Genomic DNA, 26,895 nt, shown 5'->3' with positions numbered 1-26,895 from the left:
AACCTAATTACATATTTTAAGGGGAAAGGTGTGGCTGTTGTGATGTGCACCTCTGAAAGAGGAAGATGAATCACAACTTCTCTTTAGGAAATTTTCTATATCTGAAGTCCCTTTGCAACACTGGTGTGACCCTGAAATTCCCCATATTTTTTCTTTATCATTGGACTTCCCCATAATCTTTCTGCTTAGTGCTATGGGAGTGGCAGGGGGCTTGAGGAATAAATAAATTCTCTGCTACTGCCTGTTCTGTTTTTATGCATACTCCTCTGCTTAAAATTTGGGTAAGTTTTAAATTTTCCTGATCCTTCAAATGAGGGCTGATGCTATCTATAGCCCTCTGTTTATTCCCCACAGGCTTTAGTTTGTTCATGTAAGCTGAAAAACAGCAGTACTTGGACTGTGAGGAAAACCAACCATTTACACCATCCTAGAACATGCACTAGATTCTTTATTTACCAAAGGACAAATCTGATCACATTTATATATTAATTTAGTGGATATTCCCTAGGCTTCCCCTGCATGGCTTGGATCAGAATCTAATTCCTGGATTCTGAGCAGAGGCCAGGAGAGATTGTGCAAGTTTCTTAGAAACAGCGTGGCTGGTCCTCTTGAAACAAAGAAGGAACAGCCCAGTTTCTGTTCAGCTGGGCTCAATGGCCTGGAGTCAGGCAGCTAAGCTACTTCAGACTGTGGCTACATTCTGCCAGACCCAAAATATCAGGTCTGGTTGAGAGCACCTGAAATGCTCACAATACACACATCTCTCGCCTTTTCTCTCTCTCTCTTTCTCTCTGTAGCTTTTTGAAGGCAACATCCACTACGACATACCTGAAGTCCGGAGGTTTGACCCTGTTCCTGCCCAGTACGTCCGAGTGCACCCAGAGCGGTGGTCCCCAGCGGGAATAGGAATGCGCCTGGAGGTGCTGGGCTGTGACTGGACAGGTAGGAGCCCCTGCGCCTCTGCCCACTGGCTGCTCAGGGGCCAGACACTAAACAGGCAAGGTGCAAACAAACTTCAGGTTGTTTCCTGCTGTCCTACCCCGGCCATGCTGTGGCAGGGAGACTGCAGCCATGAAGACAGCACCTGTATGGTGGCTTGGCCCCACCTTTTTATTTCCACTTTGAAAAGAACTGGCCTTGATGCAGGGTGTAGCAGCAATGTTTGGACTCCAAGCTTTCACACAGAGCCCCTTGCAGAATTTGTTCTCAACTCCCTTCACACTCGTTTCAGATCTTTTACCTGGACATTGTGCAGTCTTTCACAGTCTCTTACGTTAGAGGACATTTGGGCTTTTTAGTCCAAATAATAAGACAAAAAGTAGGAGGAGAAGCAGAATTGCAGTGACCAATACTTCATATCCTGAGCTGCAACAACAAGGCTTTGCTGTAAAAACAACAGTCCCTCTCTCACTGAACCCAGTGTGGAAACCTTTTTGCAGACAAGGTTGGGAAGTTAACTCTATGACATCTCTACAAACATCCCTAAGACCCAGGAAACTTGTTCACTTTTATCTACCTGTTTTTCACATGTCATATGCCTTTCAGCCACCATTTTTAATACAGAGATGAAAACTGGCTTTACACACTTACTGGGATCAGTAGAGGTTGTACCTCTGACCCTCTGAGGTTCAGTGGTGATTGATTTCTCCACAGTTTTGCCCAAAAGCAAAAAATGTGCCCAAAGGGTCATTGGGTCTGATGTTAACTTTGCAGTGCCAGCGGCTAGTTATCCTCTTTTTTAATCTTTTATTTTTTAATAATCTGCATACATATGAATCTGGAATCCAGATGTCAGTGATAAAGAGGTATGATTTCCATTTTATAAGCACATCTGTAGAAGGCATTTTCTTGTAAGAATTCCCATTCTAGGAAGCTTGAAAGAAACTTTTTTTACCGTCTTGTGCAATCTTTACCAGCATTTCCTCCTGTGATGTGCTGCAAGATGCATTGCAAACACTTAACAGCAAATCACACAACACATGTACACACTATTAATAATGATATATTTTCACCTTTGAAGTCAATGGTAAAGATCCCCCTGGACTGGCAATCCATTGTAAATTATCTAAACTTTAAATTGCATTAGAGCTTAATTTAGAGCTGAGGGCTTTGTGCAGAAGTGGTCAGGCATCTCCCACATTGCTGCTTCCTGCAGCTCCCAGGAGTCTCCAGCTGCCAGATCTCTGCAGACCACTGCTGGATGGTGCATCACAGCAGTGCATCACTGCCATAAAGGGAGGCAGTCACACAGGACCTCCAGCCATGTGCATGCCAGCCCTTCCACTGCACTCCTCCAGCTTAGAGAATGAGGGGGTCGTCTCTAGCTTCTTGTGCTATTTTTGGCTCAAATTTTCTTTTACATGTGTGTCCATGCTCATTTTCAATATCAGTAGCAATAGCACATGTTTTTTCCAGGCAAGGTTCTTTATGGTCATATCCGAGTCTGGGTAATAATTTGCACATTGTAATGTTTAAAACTCAACTGCCAGGTCATAAATATCCGTAGCTTTATTAATCTACAGGCATTCAGCTTTGTAATCAGAGCAGGGCTTGTAATCTTGTGGATTCACCATGTTATAAAAAACATTTATATCCCTGATGCAACCTGGGGAGCAGAGATAGCCCATGGCATTATCTGCATGCTTAATCCAGACTGGCTACATGCAGCAGGCCTTGACAATCCCCAGAAAGGGCCCTCCTTTGCCGGGAGGACACAGGCGTGTTACAAAAATGGCTGCAGAAACCCAGGCAATTGCACTTACTTGAGAACAAGATTAAGAAATGGATTAAAACAAGATGATTAAAAATATTTTCAAGAGAGGGTCTAAGCCCATGTTCATCCTGCCCAGGTGCTTCTATTTCTTATCAACAACAAGGATCTTAATTCCTGAGTTAAACAGGTAACAGCTGCAACTGGACTCACAGACTAAATGGCTACTAACTCAAAAATTGGGAAGCAGGCAGTCAGCAATTGGCTTCTTTCAAAGACCTGCCGAAATTTTTCCTCTGAAGAGTGGAGAATGATGAATGTTCACTAGCAGCTGGGTTTCTGTTCTTTGAAGTTCCAAACATCTGGTTTCAATTGCTCAGTGACTTTGCATTTTGATTAGCAGTTACCACCAGTTGAACAGACACTTGCAGGGCCAGGGAGGAGTGAGAAAGCGAGCAAGCAAGACCCTCTCTTTTTCACTTTCCATTTCACACATGACACTGTCCTGCCTGCTATTTCCATTATCTCTTGTAACCATCGTGTTGCGGCTCTACCATGGTAACTGATTTTTCAATATACATTTCTGCGGCTTGTCCAGGGCAGTGCAACACCGTTGATTTACATCCGCTCTGCATCTGTGTCCCATATGGGACTTGCTTTCAAGGTCCTTCCACATTGTCACACTTCAGCTATAAATCTTGATATACAGGAACAACAACCTAAAAAAATGTACCAGCTCTAAATAAGTTCCAGCTTTTGATATGTTGCTTTCACCTGCTGCTTTTTTTTTTTCTCTTTTTTTATGACATTTTTCTGTGCCTGGCTGCCTGCAATTTGCTTCTTGGTTGCATTTGGAGTTTTATGGGGTTGTAACAAATTTGAACTTACAAATTAAAAGAATTTGAGGCTATTTTTCTAATTTATTCTGAACAAAAGACAGCCATTGGAAAAAAAAAAAAACAAAACAAAAAAAACCCAAACCCTGAGAGTTTATGTACAACATGTTTAATAACAGGAAAATAGAAGGGCATAAAGGAGCCTATGGAAAATATTCAATGTATTTAGCCATTTCCTCCTGCTTTTGGCTTTATTAAATGATATCCTGAAGGGTGCCGACAAAGAAATGCAATCACACATAATTAGGCAAAGCTAACTCTTTCTAAAAGTGGAAGGAATCAAGTTGGCTGTACTCCACTTAATGCACCCATAAAAGGAGAGTTTGCTGGAACCTAATGTCATTTACTATTGATCTTAATATCCTTCCCTTTCTTGCTTAAATTTCCCCTGACACCTGCTTGGAGGTTGTTACACATGGGCCATGTTAGAGAAAGGGAAATTGGACAGAGACCCTTTGAAAGTGTAGTCAGGAGCCTGGAGTGTGAAACCAGATGCTTTCTGCAGTGAGCCAGAGCTCACTAGGGGATCCTCTGGGTCCGTTTGCGGTTACATCATTTGTGGGTTTGAGTGACTTGTTTTATAAATTGGCACAATTGGTGGGAATGTTGTGTGTGTTTTTTCAACGTGTCATATGCCTTTATGAAAGAAAAAGATGTTCTGCCTGTGATCTCACTTATCCAGTAATGACAGCTAAGTGGATTTCCAACACCCTTGTAGATTGCAGATTAAAAAATTAAGAGAAAAAGTAGTGTGTATGTCTAGAGAAGAGGCTTGTTCAGTGTGAATTCCAAATCCATGGAACTCCCATATGGAAAGACAGTTCACTTGAAGTTCAAACCATGCTGACATTTGTAGCATGTGGAAATCTCATGGCATACTTGTTCTATCTCTTCCTGCCATTATAAGAACATGAAGAAAAAGATTTTTGCCTTGTTTCTACTACCTGGGCTTCTTTTTCTGTCTGTTGCAAACAGCTTCTCTACTCCATTTTTTCCAGATGTCAGGCCCACTGCAGAGACGCTGGTGCCCACTTTGAAGAGTGAAGAGACCACCACTCCCTACCCAACTGATACAGAAGCAACTGACTGTGGTGACAGCTGTGGAGAAGAGGAGGGTATGTATCAGAGCAGTACATCTTTATCTCAATAACTGATGGGTTAAGAGCTAGGAAAATACTCTTATCTTCCCATTAGTGCCAATACATGGGGCTGATTCCTGGAAAGCTTAGAGTAATATTATTAGTGATAGGCCAGGATTAAAAAAAACAACAAAACCAATCCATAAACAAATCTGCCAAAATCTGATAAGTTCTATCAAGGAAGGATGGAAGAGCAAGAGATAGCAACTAATTCGGTCCCTAGGGAACAAGAGATGAAGAGCTGGTCTCCCAGCTTCCTTACATGACCTGAAGAAACTCATTTAGTGCCCTGTTTGGAACCATCTCCATTCCAGATCACCTCTTGGCTGGAAATCATAAACTCAGAAGGTGATTTAGACTGCCTGGTATGTAGGGTTCCTTTTGCAGAAGTCACAACTGTGGAGGTAAATCACAACACATATCGAAGACTAACATCCTGAACACTTATCTGCTTAAGGATCATCTTCCCTAATATCAGCAGCTTAAAATTTAGGAGGACAGTCTGGGCTCCTTGTGTGGGCAGTAGAGAGAGTGGAACACTAACTCCACTCAGGATTTCATCTGCCCTGTCTTAGATGGCTGTCAGATGTGCATGAAATGATTTGGTAACTGTAGCACCTGACTACTTCTTCTGAGATGGAAGAAGCTGAATGTTAGTTTAGACTCCATGCTGTGCTTGTTAAGAACCAAGTGCTGGGGAAGGGCTAATCTTCTCTGCCTCAAATCCCTCTCTGTAAAAGCAGACATCATATTCTTCTGCTTCTTGCAAGGAGGATGTGAGCATTTAAAGGTTGTGAAATGTCCAGATGAAGAGGAGAGAGCTTGACAGAGCTGTGCAAGTTTAGTTGTACAGTGCAATGTTCAGGAAATGCATTCACCTGGGTGCAACAGCAGAGCCTGGGCCTCAGCACTGAAGCATGTACACAAGGACTTCAGCAAGAATCTCACATGGAAAAACTATCCTCTTAGATAGCTCCTAGGACTTCTGTCACTTCAGCTTTCAGTCCCAGATTAAAAAAATAATGGGTTTAAAAATAAATAAATTTATAAAAGAACATTAATTGGGTTTTTCATACCTCTCATGGGGATTCTGCTGTACTTTAGTTCTAGAAATGTAAGTTGCAGAAGTAGCTTAAAGGGTCTGATTCTCATTGCTTTGCCTTAGTGGTAAGCCTGTGCAACCCTACAACCATTGAGGCACTTGGGAAAGTGCTGAGAGGAAATTTAGGCCAGTAACAATCTCTGCAAGAACACAATTCCTGGGTGCAATCCAGGGCAAGAGAGCAAGCAGAGTATGTCGTGGAGCGTGGAACCAGCCTCCCTGTCAGCTTCCCTCAGATTTAGCAACAATTTTCATTCTCATACTCCATAAAACAATGAGTGTGTTTCTCTGGACAATCAGATTTATGACAGCCAAACAGAAACAATGTTGTTCTCCAGGGTATGAGATTAGATTGAAATAAAAGGATCCATGATCTACATTGTTTTATTTTGGAGTGGGAGCATGTTAAAAAAAGCCTGCTGCCCCTTGCAGTGAAGTTCTCCTGATGCCTATCACTTGAGTCACTCACCTCCTTCTGGCTATCACTCACTTTGTGGGCACTGTGATTTAAAACTTCCTCTTTGCTCAGGAAAATCATGGCCTATAATTAGGCTCAGACATGCATGTCCACTGACTGCTTGGTATGGATTCAGCCCATTTCTGCAGCCTCCATGCCATGTGACTGATTCCCTCAACCTAAGGAGCCAGCAGCTGCCTCACTGCCACATGCAGCCCCTGGCATGTGCCCACAGCCTGCAGAAAAGCTCTCCAGAGCTTTCAAAGCTGTTGTCACAGGGGAATTAACTCTGCTCCTGTTTCAAGATGGAAAGTTAAAGAACTTGCCCAACGACCATGTGGTGAGTCCATAGCAGAGCTAGAAATAAAGGCTGGCTTCTTTAACTTAGAATCCAAAAACTTGAGCTCACGGTGGCCCCACATTTTCCCTGGTAACATTTCCATGAGAAGGTAGGAAGCAGTGAGTGACAGCTCTCCAGGATGACAGACAGCTCCCGTCTGGTGCAAGTGGCTAGGTCTGTCACTCAGGAGCTGGGTTTCTGGAGCACTTGAGATTCTCCTTTAGGAGCCAGGCAGGAACTTCTGACCATGGGGCACTCAGGAAGGACTCTTCCCTGACATTTAAAAAGGCATTTAATATTGACCACTCTAGGGGAGGAAGAGAAGGTGCTGACTGGAGTCTGGAAGCATTTGGTTCTTGCTTTTATATTTGCTTAGTTTGGTGGATTAGCCACAGGACGTGGTGTGAGCATTTTGATGATGCAGAACTTAAGGCTGATCCTTGGAGCTGAGGAAATGTGAGATAGGTTAAAGGCATCAATGTGAGTGAGATTTCATGCTTTCTTCAGTTTTGATCGCTTGCCAGCTATTTTAGTTTTGGGTTGTTTTTTAATAGCAGCCCTTCATGGGTAGGTCATTTTTTAATCTGACTTTATTTTGCTTCTATTTCTTTTTGTAAGATTTCCAACTCCCTGTGAACTTCAACTGCAACTTTGATCTTCCTGAAGACCTTTGTGGTTGGTCACATGACTTGGCAACTGGCTATACATGGTCTTTTCAGCCCACAGGCACCTGGACTGGCAACTCTGAACTAAGCCCTGACACTGTGCCTGGTAAGATGCTTAATACCAAAGCAGGGAAGAGAGAGCTGATGGGGCTTTCTCCATGTGAACAGTATAAATGATTATTGCACAGCTATCATGAGTTGTGAGGGCTGTGCAGAGCTGAACTTCTTTTATGGAAACTTTCAGATGCTTTACTGTATGGTTCATGACTTATTTATAGGACTGTGACCACTGGCACTGAATTATACTAATTGTCCTCTTGAGATAGCCTTGAATCAGACACTGGGCTTTGAATCCCATGGGACTGTGAAGGCTAGCCCAGGCTTTGTTCCACATCCTGATCCAAATGTCCTCTGTAGGATCCAGTGCTTTTCCCCCAGAATGTATTTCTTCCTTTCCCATATGCTACTCAGATTGCCTATAGTCTTCAGCTACTCTGCACTCTGGGTTTGCAGAGGCTGGGTTTCAGTCTCCTCCAACTGAAGGATGAGCTAAGCCCTAAGAATGCTGGAAATGCCAGCTTCTTGCTGTTGACTTTTGCTCTTTTTCTCTTCGTGCTTTGGAAGCAGAAGATTTGCATGATTGTGACAGAGCCTAATTTATGGAGGACCTCACTGAGATGTGCTGGCATGGGTTGCAAGGGAGCCTGCCTCTGGCAATGCAGTTGATAGATCAAGTTCTTCAGCTTCACATCTTGGAACTCACGCCAGGACTAGTGTGCTTTCCTTATCCCTCATTGACTTTGTGGCATGGTTGGCACGAAGAACATTTGCCAATTTCCTTATAACAGTAGGCTGTGTCACCGTAGCATCGCTTCACTCTCAGTCATTGCTTGTGCAAGCCAAGGCTCCTGCAGGCGAGCTGGCTGAGCTTACCTGTCCTGGGCTCTGCCCTGATGCATGGTGACCCCAGTGTCTGTGTGTCCCGTGCCCAGGGAGCTGTGCATGATGTGGGCCCCTCCTCGCCCTCCCCAGGGTAAGGTTGAGTCTCAGAATGCAAACATTCAGGAGAACCTGTTAGCCACCTGGCAGAGGCGCTGGCCAGATTGGCAGTGCCGCCAGCCAGTTGGAAAGCCGTGCAGCCAACACCTGGTAGGCAGTGCTAAAGAGGAAAATATGTATTCCAGAAACATATGGGAAGAGGAGAATCTGCTACATCTCCACACACAAATCACCCCCACACAAATGCACACATCATTTCTCTCTTCAGCTCCTGAGGTGCTTAGCTTTTTTCTAAGAGACACGGTAATGCTGTAAGTGCAGCCCATATGGACATCTGAAAAATTCTTTGGCGTGACATAGGGATACAGTGTCTACTATGGAGAAAAATATTTTCATATTTCAAGTGTTTATCTCTTCAGCATTTGAGTGCTTCAGAAGATTAATATCTGGAGCTCAGAGGAGCCTCAGGCAACAGGAGAGAACACTTACAGCCAGCCCCAGACTTAATAACCCTCCCCATCTCATTCACTGTAATAATGTTTAATTAATATCAGTCTCCTGCAAGTAGGATAAAAATTACTTATTTTTATAACTCAGACTCAATTTTTCATTTCATTTCCTCTCCCCTGAGTCTCTCTACAATTAGTTGGCCATAGTTTCTTAGAAGATCCTGTTGTAGCCCAGGAGAGGCTGAAGCTGCCTCAGACAGCAGCATGCAGTCCTGATTTTTACCCTTCTTCTGCTCTTTCTCCTTTTTCTCAGTTATGAATTGCACTGTTTCACTGTTGGGGCTGGGGAATGTCATCCTACTGAGTTCTGTGGTCTGTTTTTGTGCCAGCATGGAGAGCTCTCTCTTAGAGTGCTGTGCAGAGTCAGGCACTGAAGCACTGAGGGGGTGTAGGCAGGAACTCCAGCACTGCCCTGTAAGTCATGGGCTGTGTGGGTAGGGGAGGAGAAGGAGGTGGTGGCTCCAGGGGGTTGGAGTGACTTAGCCATAGCAGTGGGGGAAGCCAGCAGCAAACACCAGCAGAGGCTGAGGGATCAGCATTGGCACTGCCATGGATCTGCCTCCTGGCTGGCTCAGGCAAGGGTGTGCCATCCCAGCATCTGTGGGCATCCGCTGCCTTGCCCCCACAGCACAGGGCTGCAGAGGAGCTGGAGTTCAAAGGCATCACTGCTATGCCTCACTTTGGTCCTGCTCTTAGAAATTAAGAAGACATGACACAAAAAGAAGCAACTGTTTGCTTTTTTCCTCCCCAAGGAGCTTTTAAAGGCAACTGGAGAAGCATGAAAAAGAGGCAATGCCAGCTCCTTGGTAGGGACAGAATCAAAGCATTGTTTGGTTCACACTCCTCCATTCTTCCCCTGCCCTTCCCTCATGCTCCCTCCAGCACTTTGTTTCTAGTTAGAAAATTCACACTCAGACTCCAGGGAGCAAGGAATGAAAAGCTGTTGTTCAGGGTGGTCTTTGCTTGTGAATTCCCCACCCTGGGGTGAGCAGTTGGGTGAAGGAGAGCAGCTGTGCTTGGTTAGAGGCAGGGCAAAAGTTAAGGAGAACTCAAGGCTTCTGGAGCCAAATTTACTCTGATTTAAAAGTGCTGGCCCAGGCTAGAGACCATGGCTGCTCCACAGTAGCAAGGAAGTGTGCTGTGCCTTTAAGAGCAATGTGGAATGTGTTTCTACTTCTTTTGAAAATGGCAAAACAAAAATTAAAATTAAAAAGGAAAAAATAATAATGAAAGGAGGAGCCCTGGCTCGGTCTGCATAAGAGAGAGAGGAAAGGAAATGACCATGGTGAAATATCCTCTGTGAGGCAGTTGATTAGAAAAGTCTGCTGAGAGACAGGCCTGAATTCCTCAGATATCTCCCAATTTCATTTTATGCGCTGCATGCAATTCCTCCTTGTCTTTGGCACGAAGAACTTCTCAAGACTGACAAGACACCCACTGCTCTCATTCCACTATTTTTATTTCCAAGATACTCTTTCAGGCAGCTCTGCACTTCTTTTTTTAGCCCTGTGTTCCTTGGGCTCTTCGCACCATGGATTAACTCCACGTCCTCTCCTGCAGGCTCCCATTACATGTCTGGGGACCTCATTGGTGAAAATGGACCCAAAATGCCCAGCTCAGCAGAAGCCCAGCATGGTTCCAACTGCTACCTGCCCTTTGCAAGACTAGAAAATACCATTGGCTCCCTTTTCTATGCCCCCCATAAGAGATTGTCAGGATTTTTCCCTCTATGGACTTTCAGATGCTTCCCATCTGTAGAAAGATTCCCCTTAGCTGCACCTAGCAAGTTTCATGGAGCAACAAGTTCAGGTTTCAATGAGATTTCATCCCCCCTCCTGCTGCATGCAATGGCAGCATGCCATTGGTGTCAAGATAAAGGTCTTAAGACCTGAAAATAAGTCTGGGTTAATAACTTAGGCACCTCAACTTTTCACTATCTTTGAATTTCACTGGGGTCTTGATCCTGAAGGGTCTAAAGATCCTGGGTTGTATCCTTAGCTGGTTAATGTGATTGTATTGCTCTCAGTGATGCTACATTAATAAGCCAGTGCTGAAGAGCTGGAATCTCTGTGTTTTGCCCATTTTTTTCCCCTTCCCTTTTCTTGCAGTGTTTAAGTAAATACCCTGTCTTTCTAGAAGAGAACTGTGGGATCTGCAGCTTTACCATGTATTTCTTCTCCTTCGGGTGAACACAGCATCAGGGTCAGAGCCCTGGCAGCATTGTGAACCCTGTGTTGTTCACATGTTGGCAGCTGTACGTGTGCACAGAAAAGGAAGCACTTTTAACCTTGCAGCTCTCCTGACCACACAGCTCTTGGGCTGGGCTGCAAAAACCCACTGAGAGCTTCTCTTGTGGGCCACAGCCTTGCTGGCTTTGAGGGTCAGGAATGCTGCTCATTAGGGTTGCGGGCACTGCAGGGAAAGGTTTATTTGTTTCAAAGTGTTTTCAGCAGAGGAGTGTTTATAGTGCTCTGAAGTTTCGTAAGAGCTTATTTTTTAAGAGAAACAAATGTTAAGCTGTTTTTAAGCTGATGGGGACCCCTTACCAGTCCTGTGTTTTTCCCATGGGACCTTTAAAAGGGAAAGTTTCATATTTTTCCTGCAATCCATAAGAACTGCTGCCTTGATTCTACTGTGTCCAAACCAGCAGAAAGGTTTTCATGGTGTTAACAGGGCAAGGCTGAACTGAAGTGGCTCTGCACTTACTCTCACGAGAGTCTCAGGGCTCGTGCCTTGGGGACACATTTTGACCTCAAGGGTCAATCCTGTGTCCTTTGAAGTAGGAAGGAGTTTTACATGTGGGGTGGTATGAAAGTCAAGCATTTCTGTGCAATGAGTGAGCAGCTGCACACTGTGGGAAGGAGACCATATATCCATCTCTGTCTCTCTTCGCTCCCCTCATGTGTGGTGCAGATTGCCTCTCAGCAAAGCTGTACGTGTCTCTCCTGACTCTCATTTGCACAGTGAGGACAGCAAATGCTAGAAAGTTCTTCGTGCCCTGGCTGCCCACAGCATGGCAGAGCTGGGACACCCCAGCACCCCGATCACAAGAGGTTTCTGAGCGTCAGCTGCTCTGTGTGAGTTCCCTGGCTGCAGGCTAGGGCCAGGCTCTGGCTCTCCATGTGCCCATAATGTCTTTCATGTGAGAGAAGGAGGTATGGCCATGGTCTGTTCCAGCAAAGCTCCTGCTTGCTTGGGCTGGGCTGGAGGCAGAGGAGAAGAAGCCATTTCTCTGTGGCTCACTGCTTGCCTCAGTCACTTTTTGGACCCAAACACCAGTGACATTCCCACTTAAAAAAGCAGGCTGGAATGCTCTCTGCAAGGCAAGACACCGTCTCTCAAACCTTAGCTGTGCACCACCCCATGGCTTTGCAGCAGTGAGCCCCAGAGCAGGGCTGGGGAAAGGAGTGCGTGCAGCCTGTGCAGTGCAGCACCAGCCTGCTCATGTCTGCAGTTGTGCAGGCACAGGCGCTGGGCTGGTGGGGCTGTGCACACCTTTCATGTAGGGGCAGCCAGGGTGCCCGCCAGGCTGCCAAAGGACAAGTTTTGGTGGCTGGCAGCTCACGTAGCATAAATGTCAGGCTCTAATCGGCATTTGAGTTGTCAGGGACACGGTGTCCTCCCTGCACTCCCTGGGGGATGTACTAGGACTCACAGTTGCACCATGCTGTTGAGGGTGTGAGGCTTAATTGGGAGGATGTAATGGCGGGTCCATTAGAGAGGCTGAGAGCCTGGTTCTGGGAAAGTGTGGGATTTTATGCCTTTTGACGGGCTGATTTAGAGACTGAAATGGCAACGACTTGGCAGGCTAATTAACACATAATCAAAATTGAGGGGATTTTCCAGCAGATGCAGAGATCTAGTTAATATAAATATTAGTTTTATGGAGGATTGACTTCCCATCCTAAATGAAAGTCTGTCATTGAGGAGAGGCCTGTCATGAAATTATAGTGGCAGTCTTTTGAGGTGAATTTGCATGATTTGCCAAAAAATTTTAAAATGTGATAACTATCCAATTTCAATCTGCATATTCATGCAGCTGCCATTCCCTTGCTACCAGACCACCCTACAGTCATGAGAGCATCTGAGCTGATCTGCTCCCCAGGAATGGCAAGAGCTGATGCAGCTTCCACCTCACATGCCCCAGAAGAACAGCAGGATCGTGCCTCACTGCGATGTCCCCTTGGCCATAACACAGTGTGGTTAGGGTGGCATTTGGGACTGTGCAAGTAGCAGACAGTGCCCACAGCAGTGTTTCACCTCTGGGATTTGACAGACAAGAGGTGGCTGCCACTGGGCTGCAGTGCTGCCAGCTAAAGCACGCCGTGCAACAAAGGAGAGTGCAGTGACCTTTGGAGGGACGTAAGTGAAAGCAATTCACGTGGTTCCTCCACAGGAGCAGCAGCTGTAACTCAACAATATCCAGTGAGGGGGAAATGCAGAGGGAATCTGAAATCTCAATAATTGCTTCTGTACATGCTGCCCAACACGTTTTGCTGGAACACCCCCAGATGTGCTGCTGAGATCCATGCGGGAAGGTGCTTTCCTTGAGAGATGGTGTGAGATGTGCAGGACCCAAGCACAAGGCTGGCTGACCTTGCAGAGGGGGCGGCTGCTGTGGCTTGTGCTTGCAGTCTGACCCAAACTGTGAGGCTTCATCCCCCATTGCCCCTAATGTCCTCTCAGATGGCTTCCTAGCAGGAGGGGGCAGGTGTGCCAAGAGAAAACCACGTTGCCCAGATGGCTGGTTTGCAGAGCCCAGCTGGTGATTTATCCAGGACTCACTGCCATGCACACACGAGGGGCTCTGCCATCATCTGGCCGGGGTGGTTCCATGTTCACATTACTGGCTCCCTTACATCCAGATGATCCCATAAATCGTCCATGAGATTTATTCTGTACCATCAGTTGCAAAACAGAGGTAAAATGCCTGAGTGGGCTTTCCTGCTTTTTTTGAGCCGGTGCTTTGAACTAGCAGTGCCAGTTCTGTGGAGGATGTAGCTATCGTGTTAGGAACAGAGACTGCAAAGCAAAGTTCGGGGAAAGAGATTAAAATGCATTTCTGATCCCGGAAGAATTGATCAGCTCATCATTGCAAAGCTCCCTTCAAGTGTTTTAACAGTGGAAATAAGCCTTTCAGATGCTTTCTGTGCCAAAGGCTTCCATTTACTGTATCAAACAGAGTGACTACTGGAACCACCAGGCTTCCACATGCTGTTCCAACAATTAACTCCACAGTGCCCTTATTCAGTCAGTCTCAGCAAATTTGTAGGGCTGTTCTAAAGGTCCAACTAGCCATTAGAGTGATCCAGCCATTTCATCTTCAAATGACATAGAAAGTCATGCCTGCCTGCACTCAGCTTTCCACCCCCGAAACTGGTACTGGTACCAGGAGCAAGAGTACGCGGTGCCCAAACCCACTGCTATTTGCAGGGGAGCAACTGGAATCACCACCCAAGGACTGAGCCTCCTTGCAGCCCTTGGGACTGACAGTAGGTCCTGGAGAGCTCTGTGGGCTCCAGCAAGAATTGGGCAGGGAGCACAGGAGATGGAAGGTTCCCAAGTCTCTGATAGATCCTGTGTTGCTGAGGGGAGCATTAGTTTTGGCTGCAGTTTAGGAGTTTCTTTGATTTCACTGTTTGATAGGAATGGGAACAAACAGAAGGTCAGTGTCAATCCTGGCAGGAGGGATGTAACTCAGAGGCACACAGGCTCTTCTGCTGAAGTGGCAAGGCAGCCACACTAGATACCACTGGCTTCTGGGGTGTGGATAATGGGAGGTGTCCAGCTGCAAAATTAGAATAGTCAGTCCCCTCTAGTCAGCTGTGGGCTATGGGTAGATCCAAGGATGCCCCAAAACCCTGCACTTAGGCTGCTTAGAAACTGGCACCAAAGGTTGGTCCTGAACTTTGAGGATCTGGATTTGATCATTCTTGAACCTGGCTAGTGCTTTTATTTAAGATTTGCCTGTGAGACCATTTCAGCTGTGAGATAAGTGTATGACTGCAGACTGATTTGCTCCCTTGTTTGTTGCTGCTGTTCTTTTCTTGTTGCTGCTTTTTTATTTGAAGAGGCTTGTAGTGAATTATAAAAAGAGGATTTTAATTCAGGAGACCTTGATGACTTATTATGCCTTATCACTCCTTAGGCATGGAGTACAGCTTGTTCTTTTTTTAATTCCTCCACTTGTTTATCTCCCACATCTCCTCCTCCACTACTACCACTCTGAGGTAAATCACAAGAACACTCCTCCATTAGAAAACAGCATGGTACTTTTTCAAGTGATTCACTCAAGCTGGAGTGGGCAAACACACTTTCATCCTTTTTTTTCTGCTACTGTTTGTTGGCATAAAGGGCCAAGTGTCCCAGGGACATTTCACAGGTGCTGGAAAATTTTGCTAAAGTGTTGCTGTTTCTTTATATGGCCAGTCGGGAACAGATTTGTCCTTCAAATAGCAAAATCAGTGAAAGTTCATAGGAGTGGATATGCTTTTGAAGTACTTTGATCACATATGCTAGGAGAAGAATGATGGCAAATATTCCTGTTATCTTGTCCTAAATTTATTTAGAAGGCTGTGTAGGTCACAGTGGTTGGTTTCTGCTCTCTGGCACTGACAATCTTGTAGCAGGGCCAGCACTGTTCATAGATCTCCCTTGGGCTGTGATGTCACCTGACTGCTGAGCAGCAGTGATGTCAGCTGCTGTTTTCTGTTGGGACCTATCTTTCCATGGATTCCAAGTTCAGGTCTCTCTGGTTTAAGTTTTGGAGGTGTTTTGAGTGCACTTTGCAAACATTCTGAGTACAGATGCTGCTCCTGCTACTGCTGTGGGCACTGAAGCCACAGGGGGAGCAGGGTAGGCAGGGCCAAGCTGCTGCTCAGAGTTTGGCCCATCAGGCACAGCAGGCTAAGATGTGGGGGAAGGAACTAACAAACCCTTCAATGTAGCTCTGAGGCAGAGATAATCCTCTTGTGCCTGGGCTGGCATATGCTGGCATGAAGCACCAGTGGCACTTGCCTACTGTGTAGCAAGAGCAAGTGTGCACATCCCTCTGTTAAGCAAAATGCAAAATCTAGCAATATTTGTAGCTGGCCTGTCTGGGTCACCTTGCTCTGCAGCTGGAGTGACCCAAGGGACTCTGTCCTGACATTGGTCATGATGGAGGGACAGGTAAAGATCACTTCAGCTACACACTTGGCTTTCAGTCTGTGCTAAGGGACTTCCAAGCTGCAAATGGGAAACTCCTTGAGGAGGCTTTTCATCAGAGACCACTGGAAACCACTGATTCCAGATAAAGTCAAGTGTGCCTGGGGATTTGTATCCATGCGCTTTCGCTGCTATTGGTATTCAGATCAAATATCTCCAGTTCCAGCCTCAGCCTTGAACTTCTCCTGAGATATCAAGTGTATCACATCTCTCCTCCCTTAGGACTGACAAAAAATGTGGCACAATTTAAATGTAATATTAGAGCAAGTGAATCCTCTGCTGTATGTATTTCAGCTACCATCAAGATTGCAACCACCCAGTTGTCACCTATGCATGCTTCACGCATTGGGTCCACGTCTTTCCTCTGTGCTGTGCTTTAGAGGCTGTTTTGCTGCATTACAGAAAAACTGAGAGCCAGAGTTTCATTTTGTTGTGTGTATCTTCAAAACAAGATGAGTTTTGAGCACTGGCATTTAGAAAAACCCACCTCAGGCTTGTTCACTGAGGAAGCTCCCAGCAGAATAAACACACATACCCCCTGCCAATGCAATTATCGTGGCATCACTTCCTCTGACAATAACTTGCTCCAGCTTTTTAACTTCTTCTAATTATGTCAGTCTTTTTCTTAACTACTTTCTGCTGTTGGTCTCCTACCCAGGGAGAGGGTGGTGGCTGGTGAGGGAAGTGTGCGACTCGATGCCCTGCCTGGGCTGCACCGGCTACAGCAGTGGCACAGCTGGATGAGCACACAAAGGGTGCTGGTGTGAGACCCCACTTTTGCAGGCATGAGGCTGCACTGCCATGCAGCACTGCCAAAGCTACTTGGCAGTGGCTGAGACACTTGTTGCCAGTGGCTGCAGAAAATAATAGAATGGTATTTTTCTCTCTGAACAGATGTCAAGAGCTACTTGCAACTGCAAAGCAGTGGAAGGCGGGAAGGCCAGCGAGCCCGGCTCATCAGCCCCACCATCTATTTGCCCCAGAGTGCTGTCTGCATGGTTTTCCAGTACCAGGCATGGGGCAGCAATGGGGTGATGCTGCGGGTCTGGCGGGAAGCCAGCCAGGAGCACAAGGCACTGTGGGTCATCACTGAGGACCAAGGGGAGGAGTGGAGGGAAGGCCGCATCATTTTGCCAAGCTACGACATGGAGTACCGGGTAAGATGCTTGCAGAAAGTGTGCTGGACCAGGTAGACTTCTCCAGCATCTTGATTTCAGTGTTTCAGAGCTCAGACCCATTCATCACTGGGAAATGTGGCTGTTTTCATTGTGTTTCTCAAGTTACCATAGTAACTAAGCTACACTGTTTGTTATTCTGAGAGTGACTGTCTTCTGCACAGACTTGGGCCTTTGTTCATCCTGTTGCCTTTCGTATTCCTCAGATCTCCCATTTTGCAAATATTCTCCCTTTTTCTTTTTTTTTCTCCTTTTTTTTTTTTTCCTTCATTTTGTTTTGTGCATTTCTTTCCCCTCCAACTGAAGGTCATCAGATAGTCTGACCAGAGGCAGATATGCAGCTCCAGGGAGCAAACCCAGCAGCCAGGAGAAGTGGGAAGCTGGGAGGGAGCACAGCCAACTCTTTAAGGGTGGGCAGCAAACAGCCATTCTCCAGCCTCAGCTGCAAGTGTTGACATAGGAGAAGGAAGAGGGAATGCAGGCTCGTTTGTGAATCCTCTTCTCTGATACTTTAGCCTAGATCAGAGGGCTTGGTGCAGGGCTGTGGGATCATGGCCCTGTCCCACTCTCAGAGATCAACAGAAGAGAAGGGATGAGCTGGAGGGAGGAAGGGAGCTGCGCTGCCTTGCCACAGCCACCTGAGCCCCTCTGGCACAGCACCCCATGGAGAGGCTGCTGCTTCCAGGAGTGCCTTTGGCATGGCTGTCCCTTCCGGGCAGCGTGCCATTTGCCAGGGAGACAGCACTACTGTTGTCACTTGCTAATGAGCATCAGCACAGCATCCAGCACCCTCCAAGGCAGAAGGAAATATGGACTTCCAGGCTTGAGGCAGCACTTTAGTGACCACCCTGGTGGGGAGCCTTGCTCCAGCCAGCTCCCAGCCTTGACCCTGACCCAGGGATCTGCTGCTGTCAGGCCACTGACCCCTCCAAACTGCAGCCTCCCATATGGGTTGACAGCCTGAGCTTGGGACCCACAGCCCAGAAATTCCATTGCCTGTGTAGTCAGATGCTCAGCCCTTCAGGGAGGTGTCCTTGCAGGCAGGCATGGATCCCAGGCACCTTAGGTGAAAAGGGGCACCTAATATGGGGAGAGGAGGTTTGTGAAGTACATAGCCCTAGGAAATTATTTGGACCCTTAGAATCCTAGTATCAGTAGGGTTGGAAAAGGCCACCAGGATCATCAAGTCCAATCATTAACCCAGCATCATCATGTGCAGCACTAAACCGTATCCACAAGTGCCACATCCACATACCTTTTGAACACTTCTTGGGATGGTGATTCCAGCAGTTCACTTGGCAGCCTATTCCAATGCCTTCAGAGTAGGCAGGGGGATATAAAACAAAAGCTTTGCACTGGAGCTGCCTGACTAGTTTGTTTGTATGGGTTTGGCTTTTTAATAAAATACCAGAAAACACAATATGCCTACAGATAAGAATGATGGGCACTGGCTGACTACTCTGTGTGCTAAACATGAATATACCAGCATGCTGAATAATGGTGTCATTATGTAAATATTGCAAGTGTCTCCACTCAGCAGTTCTTAGAGCCAACGACTCTACTTATTTTGTAAATATATTTTGCCTGTGATTAAGTAGGAATAAACTGACCTGTCTCCTCTGACATTTCAATACTTCTTATGTAATGTTGATTGGAACAACACTTTACAGTTAATGTTGCTGTGCATTTTGTGTCCTTCCCTTCCTTTTTGTGATCATAGCTCAGTTAATACCATGGGTCAAAGCTGCTGCTGCAGTAACTCAGAGTTATGCCACTTGCACCATCTGTGCAAGGGCTAGCAGGGTGTTCATTGAGTCTTTATTCCTTATGAGAGGCATTTAACTGAAAAAATTGCAAGCCAAGAACTGCCAGGCCAGGCAAAGATCTCTCTGTTGAACCTGTCCATGCACAGCAGCTTTCCCTAGGAAAAGGCTGGCAGAGGCAGGGCAAGGAAGCAGGACTGGTGTCAGGTGATCCACAGGTCTGTAGGGAAAGCTCGGAGCAATTTCCCACCCTTTCCTCTGGGAGCAGCAGCCACTCTCCGTAGGTGGTTCTAAGCTGGGAAGCGCCCAACTTAGCATTGACATTTCTGTCCTGCTTTCCCACAGATCGTGTTTGAGGGATTTATCCGCAGTGGCCACTCGGGAGAGCTGGCCCTGGATGACATCCGGCTAGGCACTGACATCCCGCTGGAGAACTGCATGGGTACGTGCTGCGGCCTGCCGTGGGGGCAGGGAGGGAGGGGGCAGCTCAGGCTGGAGAACCTTGGCTTGCGAGCTGTCAGTGGGCCACACCTCCCCTGGCTGAGGTACCAGGAGTTTCTGGATCTCAGCTGGGACTTTGATTGCCCATGAAAGAAATGAGGACGACTCAGCCTCTGGGGGACAGGGGCTCTGCCTGCGTTGGTGTGAGGAGAAGGAAGCACATGTCTCTGCCACGCAAAGCTGAAAGAGCAGCTGAGGGTTACTGAGGACTATTCTATGTGATAAGGACATAAACCAAATTTAAAAGGAAAGTGCTGAACAAAAGAAAGCCAGCTATCAGTCAGTATTACACACTTAGAGGGACCAATGAGTTCAAAAGGAGTATTCTCTAATAAGAAAAAAAAAAAAAAAACCAGCACTGAGGTTTCACAGCAATGTTAACAGAATAACAAAAGAAATTTTTGCCGTAGAATTCACCATTTCCCAAACCAGGCCAAAAGCCTGGTAAAAACGGAAAGGACTTGGGGAAAAAAAAAAAAAAAGAGCAAAAAAAGTGTGTTTCAGCAGTTTGCAGGTAGAGTGATTGCCCTGCACATTTCCTCTAGCTGGCATATCCAGGCAATCACACTGATGGCTCCGGCTCCCATCTTGCTTGGGTGTGCATTTACAGGTATCCCAGTTGAGCATGGGACCAGCAGTATTTAATTAGTGGGATTTCTGCTGAGAGCTGACCAGAGCAGCGAGGTCCTGCTCTTCTGCATGACCTGGGAGAAGCATGTTTCACTAGAAGTGTCTGGCCCATCCTGAAGCCAATGGAAAAAGTGGAGAAGAGCCTCTCTCCCTTTTGGGCTTTTGAAGGCCCCATTCAGTGAAGCTGCTCTCCTCACCCCCACCAAGGGAGGATCCCAGTGCCTCCTAACCCAAGCAGGACAAACACTCTCTCCAAAGGGGTGTTTCTCAGGGGAGGAAGCACCAGACAAACCATGCTTGGGAAGAGCTGCTTACATTGCTTGCCCCCCTATGCGAGCAGGTGAGGGTGAAGATGGTGCAGAAACGAGCACTGATAATTAAACAGAGGAGTAGGACTGCCCCAGAGAGGCTCTTAAGCACCGTCAGTCCCCGTTTCTTTGGTGCTTTGAACTCTGCTGGTCTCCCATCTGTCAAAGGAGCTAATACTTCAGATGTTAAATTCCCGGTATTTAAGGCTTGACAGTGGTGTTTTAATCTCTTGCCTTCTATAGCATTAAAGAGAAGTAAGACCCAAGTTTAACACTAATAGTATTTCCTATCTAACTTCTTTGGAGCTCAGCAATTCACCTAGCTCCAGTCTTATTGTATCTTGGGCCTCATGAACCTAAAGCTTAATATTTCAAAAACAAAAGCATTCATAAATTATGAAGTTTTGAGCATTTTCAGCCCAAAAAACGACACCCAACTACTACACAAAATTATTTTACCCAGTCTAGGAAGTTGAATGTGGATCTTAAAACCTATAAGGATTGTTTCACATCATTTCCAGCAAAGGGTTCCCACTGCAAACTTTAACATAACTTAGGGGTCATTTCCAGTTTTACCAAAATAATAATGAAATGGTAGCGATACCAAGCTGCTCTTTCTTTCAGAGCCATGAGAATAGGTGACACCAGCACAGGCTACTGTTTTTTCAAATATAATTCTTGGAAGTAATCTGATTCCTTTTTAGCATGAAAGAATGCTAATAAGTCACAATAATTTTTTCCTTTGACAAATGTGTCATTTGCATTTTGAACCCGAGTGATGATTTCATAGCACTCAGTAGAGCCAGACTCTGCTTCTGTGACTCACAGGCATAATGCAGAAGTAATCTAAAAATAATCAGAAGTCTATTACTTCTACAAGAAAGTAATCAGTAGTAAGTACCGATTATTGCTTTTCAGATCCAGTAATTTGTAATAGATTACATCTTCAAAGTGTCTTGAAAGAAGGAAAACCATCACTTGCCTCTGTTTCTTGTCATTGTGCAATAGGGAGGAGCAGGGCATCACTGCCCAGAATTAACACAATTCCCATGTGAGAAACAGTGCCAGAGTTGAGCCAGAAACCAAAACCACTTTTGGAAATTTAGGGGGTTTCAGGGTTTCATCACTGGGCCAGGTGAGGCTTTGTCATTGGATGATTCAGGCCAGCCAGGCGGAATCCAAATTACCCTCAACCTCAGACATATTTTTCTCTGAAGTGTGTTTGAGTCAAAGCTTTTTGTGTCTGTTTGGTCCCCAGCTGGGGCCAGGTTTCCCATGGTCCTGGCTGAGGATGGCTGGCTCCTGGTACTGTTCCCAGCCAGTGGCTCCTGTGGGGCACAGCCACATGCCTGCTTCACTTGGCCACTGCAAATCAACGGTGACATGAACTGGGGGGCTTGGTGTGTAATACTCCCCTCTCTAATACAAGCTTTTGTTTTTCCTCTGCAGAACCCATCACAGCTTTCCCAGGTGAGAATTCCTACTTTCCAGGTAAAACTGCACTTCTCTCGGTGTTTTTTTTCTGCTGGCATGGGCTTTTACATCGAAGGAAAGCAATGTGTGTGCTTGTACAAACAGCAAATGTTCTGAGCACTGAAATGGCAAGTGTGTACTAAACCTCCCCCACCACAGCAGCAGGAGATGGCATCCTCTGACTTCTGCTAGGTGACAGGGAACAGGCAAGCAGGCAAGTCCCCCATCTTGGGACTGAATGGCTGAATTAGGAAACCTGCTGTCATGAGAAGCACTTAGCTCCTGAAGAGCAGCTAAGCCTAAAATGGGAAGGCTGAGGAGTAAAGAGTAGTTTTCAACTGACTTAAATGGAAAAAAAAAGAGTAGCCAGTTAAAAGTGAAATCTGGTGGCAGTAATTCACATTGTTGTGAGGGAAGGTGGTTCTCTAGTTCACAGATGTTCGGGCAGCGGTGCTCAGTGCTGGCGAAGGAGGGTGTGGCCAGTCTGCTTGGAAGGGGAAAGGAGTTGGGAGGTACAAGTGGGAGAGCAAACTGCCATGAGAAGCTCTGAAGGTGACAGTGAATAAAAGGAAAACAAGGTGAAAATGGTACATTTAACTGCTTAATACTAGCCTGGAGAATAGAAACCAACACTTCTCTGATCAAACCTGCAGGGTAGGAGAAAAGGTGAGGAACTCCAAGGAACTGCCTCTCTGCTTTCAGGGGGGGGTTGCTGTTTGTCTTGCTCTGTGGGGGGAAAAACTATCTACTTTTGAAGACATCAGTTTAGTCTGAGGGGTTTACATGTTTTTTAAATTTGGATTTTGTTTTTTGGGGCTGTGTTGTGATGAAGAGTAAACTTGGAGCTCCTCTTAATTTTGAGAGTTGTTTTGTCAATTCAGTCAACATGCCCTTTGCTCTCACTGGGACATGATGTCTGTACTGTGCTGGTGAACTGTAAGATATGGCTGGACTCTACCCTAGAAGCATCTGCATTTCCATGTGGGCAGAGCTGTCTCTCCTGGCTGCTTGCATTGGGAGCAGTGGCAGCAATGGCAAAGGAGGCGCCGAGACTGAAGTCACATGCACAACTCTGTCCCTGGGGATTCAGGCTGTGGAGTGTTACCAATGTGAGGGACAAGTGCAGGGTCTAACACCATGTTTTACAGTCACACCCATACTGTAGCAATTAGGAATTCAGTTCTGCTTGTTTATAGGCTTATTTATCTGATATTCAGGCTTGTGGTGTTACTGAAAAGCTGCTGCGATATTCTCAGGTGACAGTTAAAGCCTCACAACCATTCATTTTGCAAACACCATCCTTGTCTTTTGGGACTTGTTGCAGTTTGAACCTCTGGGTCCTCACATTCTATTCTGCAGTCTATACTCAAGTCCTGCGAATTCGTATTGTCTTCCCCTTTGCCCCTGCCCTGCTGCCTGAGTGCCTCTACTTCCCCATCGTATTCCCCAGGGCACACTGGCTTGGGAGAAACAGTGAGGTCCCTGAACACCACAGGCAGATGCTGCTACAGGCACACCTCCCCTTCCCACTGGAACTTGCCAGCTTGTTCCAACAGCTCCTGCCCATTCCTGGCTTCCTCAAGGACATCCTAGCATTGGTCATAACAGGGGAGCAATTGCAATTGCAGCAAAAAGTTGAAAAGGTTTCCCTGGATGACAGGCAGGAATAGACGGCACCGAGGGATGGAGTGACCTGGGAAAAAGCAAAGTGCAGAGGGAAAAGATGAAGAAGTGAAGACTGGAGGCAATTACATGATAATTAAAATGAGGGAGAGACAGGCATGCCCTGAAGGAGAGAGTAAAATGAGGGAAAGAAGTCCCTGGCTGGAGAAAAAAATGGAGCTGGAGAGAAAAAAACTATGCATTAAGTCCTGAGATGTTCTATAGCCCCCATTCCTGCAGTTATATGATGAGCTGAAAAAGTCAGATGCCATTAAAAAATAATAGCAAATTCTTCCTCTCCTGGCTTGGGAGCAAAGCTGAAAATATGCACCTTACAGGCTCCAGGATCACAAAGCACATAATAAGAAGAGAATTTGTGTAGGTGAAATATGTTTAACCTAGTGGGTTGGGACCTTACAGGACCAGGAAAGTGTGCTTCAACTGTACTGCATTTGAGCATTAATGCATTCCACACGTAAAGAAAGGGTACAACAAGTGTCTGGAAGCAAGGAATTAGATAAATACCAGGCTAAAAATAACAGATATATTCCAAATAATGCAGGAGAAAAACCATGGGGAGAATCTGCCTTTGGGACTGGTAGATTCTCTCCCCGCAAGTATCCTGAAATCAAGATAGAGATATCTCCCGGGAGCAATGACAGGTAGCAGTTATGGGGTGGAGACTGACACTGGTTTTGTGGCATTCAGATTAGATGAGTGTAATACTTGCTTTCATCTGTGTCATCTATGAAAAGTCCAGCTGTGTTGCTTGTCCACAGCAGTTAATGTCAGTGATTTCAGGAAGGAATATGAGCTGTGACACGGCAGTGGCAGAGCAAGGCAGGCAGCCCTCCAGGCAGCTTTCTGGAAAGGATTTTCTCCTTTTTTTTCCCCAGATAACTATTGCTTTTCCTTCTTTGATTTTGATTCTCAGTGCAAAACTCCAAAACTAGTCCCTATAGAATCTTCCCTATTGAAAAGAAAATGGGGCAGTACCTGGCCAGGTTGGAGGTGTGAGCACCAGCAGCACAACCACATAAGATATCCACCCTGTAGGGATTAAATCAGGTTTCCACTGACTGGTGTTCCAAGCTGTGCCATAAACACAGCAGCCACAAACTTGACAGCAACAGCAGGAGGCAGTTCTTTATTAAGACGAGAGTGCGAGTGAATAAATGAGGAAGGGCAAGTGTGTGTGTGTGGCAGAAGGCAAAGGGGAGTGGAAAAATTATTAAGCTAAGAAGATGGATTTTTTTTCCATCTCCCTGAGCAGTGAACTTTTCCACTGATATAACAGAAAACTTCCAGAGAGCAGCAGAGCCAGTAAAAACAGAGCTGATAACATCAGCTCTGTGTGCTGAGTGGATGGGCAGCTATATTTAGTGTCTGGCAATGTAAGGAAGAACAATCATTAATGTTGGGAATTGGCTTCATTAGGGCTTAGAGACAACTGAGTGTGATTCCTTAATGACTTCAGTTGCTAAATGAACTTTCCAGACTTCTGCTATCTCCTCAGCAGGACCATGAGGTGCGGAAACGGGGGTTGAGGAAGGGCTGTGCACCACCCCTCATGCTTGAAGCCCTGGCTGGGACATCTGGAGTAGGTCAGGGCCAAGTAGTGGCTGTCCTGAAGCTGCAGAAAGCTTGAGTTCCCCAAGGGATCTTTCCCACAAGCAGAATCATCTGCAGTACGTCATACTGCTTCCCTCCATCCCCAGACAGGCAGAGGGCAGAGATGCACGGGGAAGGAGCAAGGGCTGCAGGCTGGGCACTATGTCATGTGCTCCTCACCCACCCTTTGTACGCTCAGCCTTCCACTGGGCAATGTACAGCCATCAGGAGGAAGCCTTCCTCCCACTCTCTTGACACTCAGGAGCTGTTGTCACCCCTGACACCTGCCCCTCTCCCCACCCCAGCTTCCACCATGGGACCTGGTGCATATCAGTGGTGTGAGAGGCTGTTTGTTTGTAAATCTCTCACTGAAACAAGGTGCTATGTAAGCAGAGACTGTCACCAAGTGTAAACACAAGCAGCAAGCAGCCCCACGATATCCCTGGGGTCAGCCCTGCACCCCCATGCTGTCAGGCACAGGAGAGGTGTTGCTGATCCAGTGGGGATGGTGGTGGGTCACATTTGGGTCTGGGCCAGCTCAGCCAGCTGGATCTGTGGAGGGAGACAGTGGGGGGTTATCAGTGAGGCTCAAGGCAGCATTGAACATGCTCAGCCTCACAGGGAGCTGGCAGCAGCCCCCATAGGGTGTCCCACACTTCCACCCCCATGCAGAGGGCTGAGGGGCAGCAGCTGCTCGGGGAGGCACAGGGATGTGCTGCTTTCATTCCCCCAAACCAGCATGCCCAGTGGAGTTAGGGAAAGAGGTCAGAGGGCTGCCTGCTCCCTACCTTTGCCATCCTCAACACACAGCCCAGCCTGTATGCCCCTTCTGCCGGCACTGTTGGAGGACAGGAGGGACAGGGCCACCCCCACTCCTGATGGCAAGGGGCAGCTGGGGTGAGACAGGTTGAGAGCAGCATATATGGCAGTTAAGCTTCTCCTGAGACACCTGAGTTTCTTGCCTACAATGACAAATATGTGGGTGGTTCCCAGCCTCCTGCTCTACAAAAGCAGGGTTTGTCTTGCTTGTGTGGTTTTTTTTCTAGCTTTTGAGGTGTTTTTTTTTTGTTGTTGTTGTAGCTATTCATCTGGGTGCACTGTTCATTCTTGGTTTTAGTCCCTGTGCCCAGTTTTTGGGGAATGGGGACAGGAGAAAAGCCTTGTGAATGGCAGAGGAACCATCATTTTGCCTCATCTCCTGTGCCACTAGCAGCAAAGCCATCACTATCCCAAATTTCCAGCCAGTGACTCTGCTGTTAGGCAGTGTTAGTAGGGGAGGGCAGAGGCTGTGCTGCAAGATGCCCTTGCTGCTGGCAAAGCTGAGTGCATCCTGCACTGTTTTGTATTTTCCCCTTGGCATCCTCCAAGCCTGCTCAGGAAACCAAGCTGGAGTTTAGTTAGCACAGAGCTCAACAATGTGCTGACACCAAACTCAGGAGCCTCCAAAGTTCTGCTAGCCAGTACAGAGTCAGGGGGCTGCCCCCCCCACTAGCCAGCCAGGAGCAGGAGGAGAGGGTGAGCGCAGGAGGGGGGTCAATGTGTCCAGCAGTAGAGCAAACCCTCCTGAGAATTTCTGTGGGAACTCCAGCCACCTTGAAGTAACCAGTAAATAAACGTGGTGCAAAAATACATCCCTCCCTAGTTATTTGCAGCTCTCCCCACGAGTGCTGCTGGGGAGGTAGGAGCAGTAGTGCAGAGCGGTCCCGCCGTGGGCGGGCGCGCACAGAGCCCGGCGCTGCCGCTGTGCGC

The 26,895-nt window shown here is 46.7% G+C and overlaps 1 protein-coding gene across 4 annotated transcripts in view; it reads left to right on the top strand.

Moving 5' to 3' along the window:
• The window catches only part of NRP2 (neuropilin 2), an 88,691-nt gene that overhangs the window by 46,467 nt on the left and 15,329 nt on the right, over window positions 1–26,895 (top strand). For 3 of the 4 annotated variants that reach the window (XM_053947490.1, XM_053947489.1, XM_053947492.1), the window contains exons 10-15: window positions 798–942; window positions 4,605–4,721; window positions 7,263–7,415; window positions 16,918–17,180; window positions 19,307–19,403; window positions 21,850–21,870. In XM_053947490.1, coding sequence (XP_053803465.1) covers window positions 798–942; window positions 4,605–4,721; window positions 7,263–7,415; window positions 16,918–17,180; window positions 19,307–19,403; window positions 21,850–21,870 — 796 coding nt within the window. Of the gene's footprint in view, window positions 1–797; window positions 943–4,604; window positions 4,722–7,262; window positions 7,416–16,917; window positions 17,181–19,306; window positions 19,404–21,849; window positions 21,892–26,895 lie in introns of all 4 variants that reach the window. The other variant, XM_053947491.1, reaches the window with a different exon arrangement.

This window comes from Vidua chalybeata, chromosome 7, assembly GCF_026979565.1.
Source record: "Vidua chalybeata isolate OUT-0048 chromosome 7, bVidCha1 merged haplotype, whole genome shotgun sequence".
Classification (NCBI taxonomy): domain Eukaryota; kingdom Metazoa; phylum Chordata; class Aves; order Passeriformes; family Viduidae; genus Vidua; species Vidua chalybeata.
The sequence above is the reverse complement of the archived record's forward strand: the minus strand, read 5'-3'. Positions and strand labels throughout refer to the sequence as shown.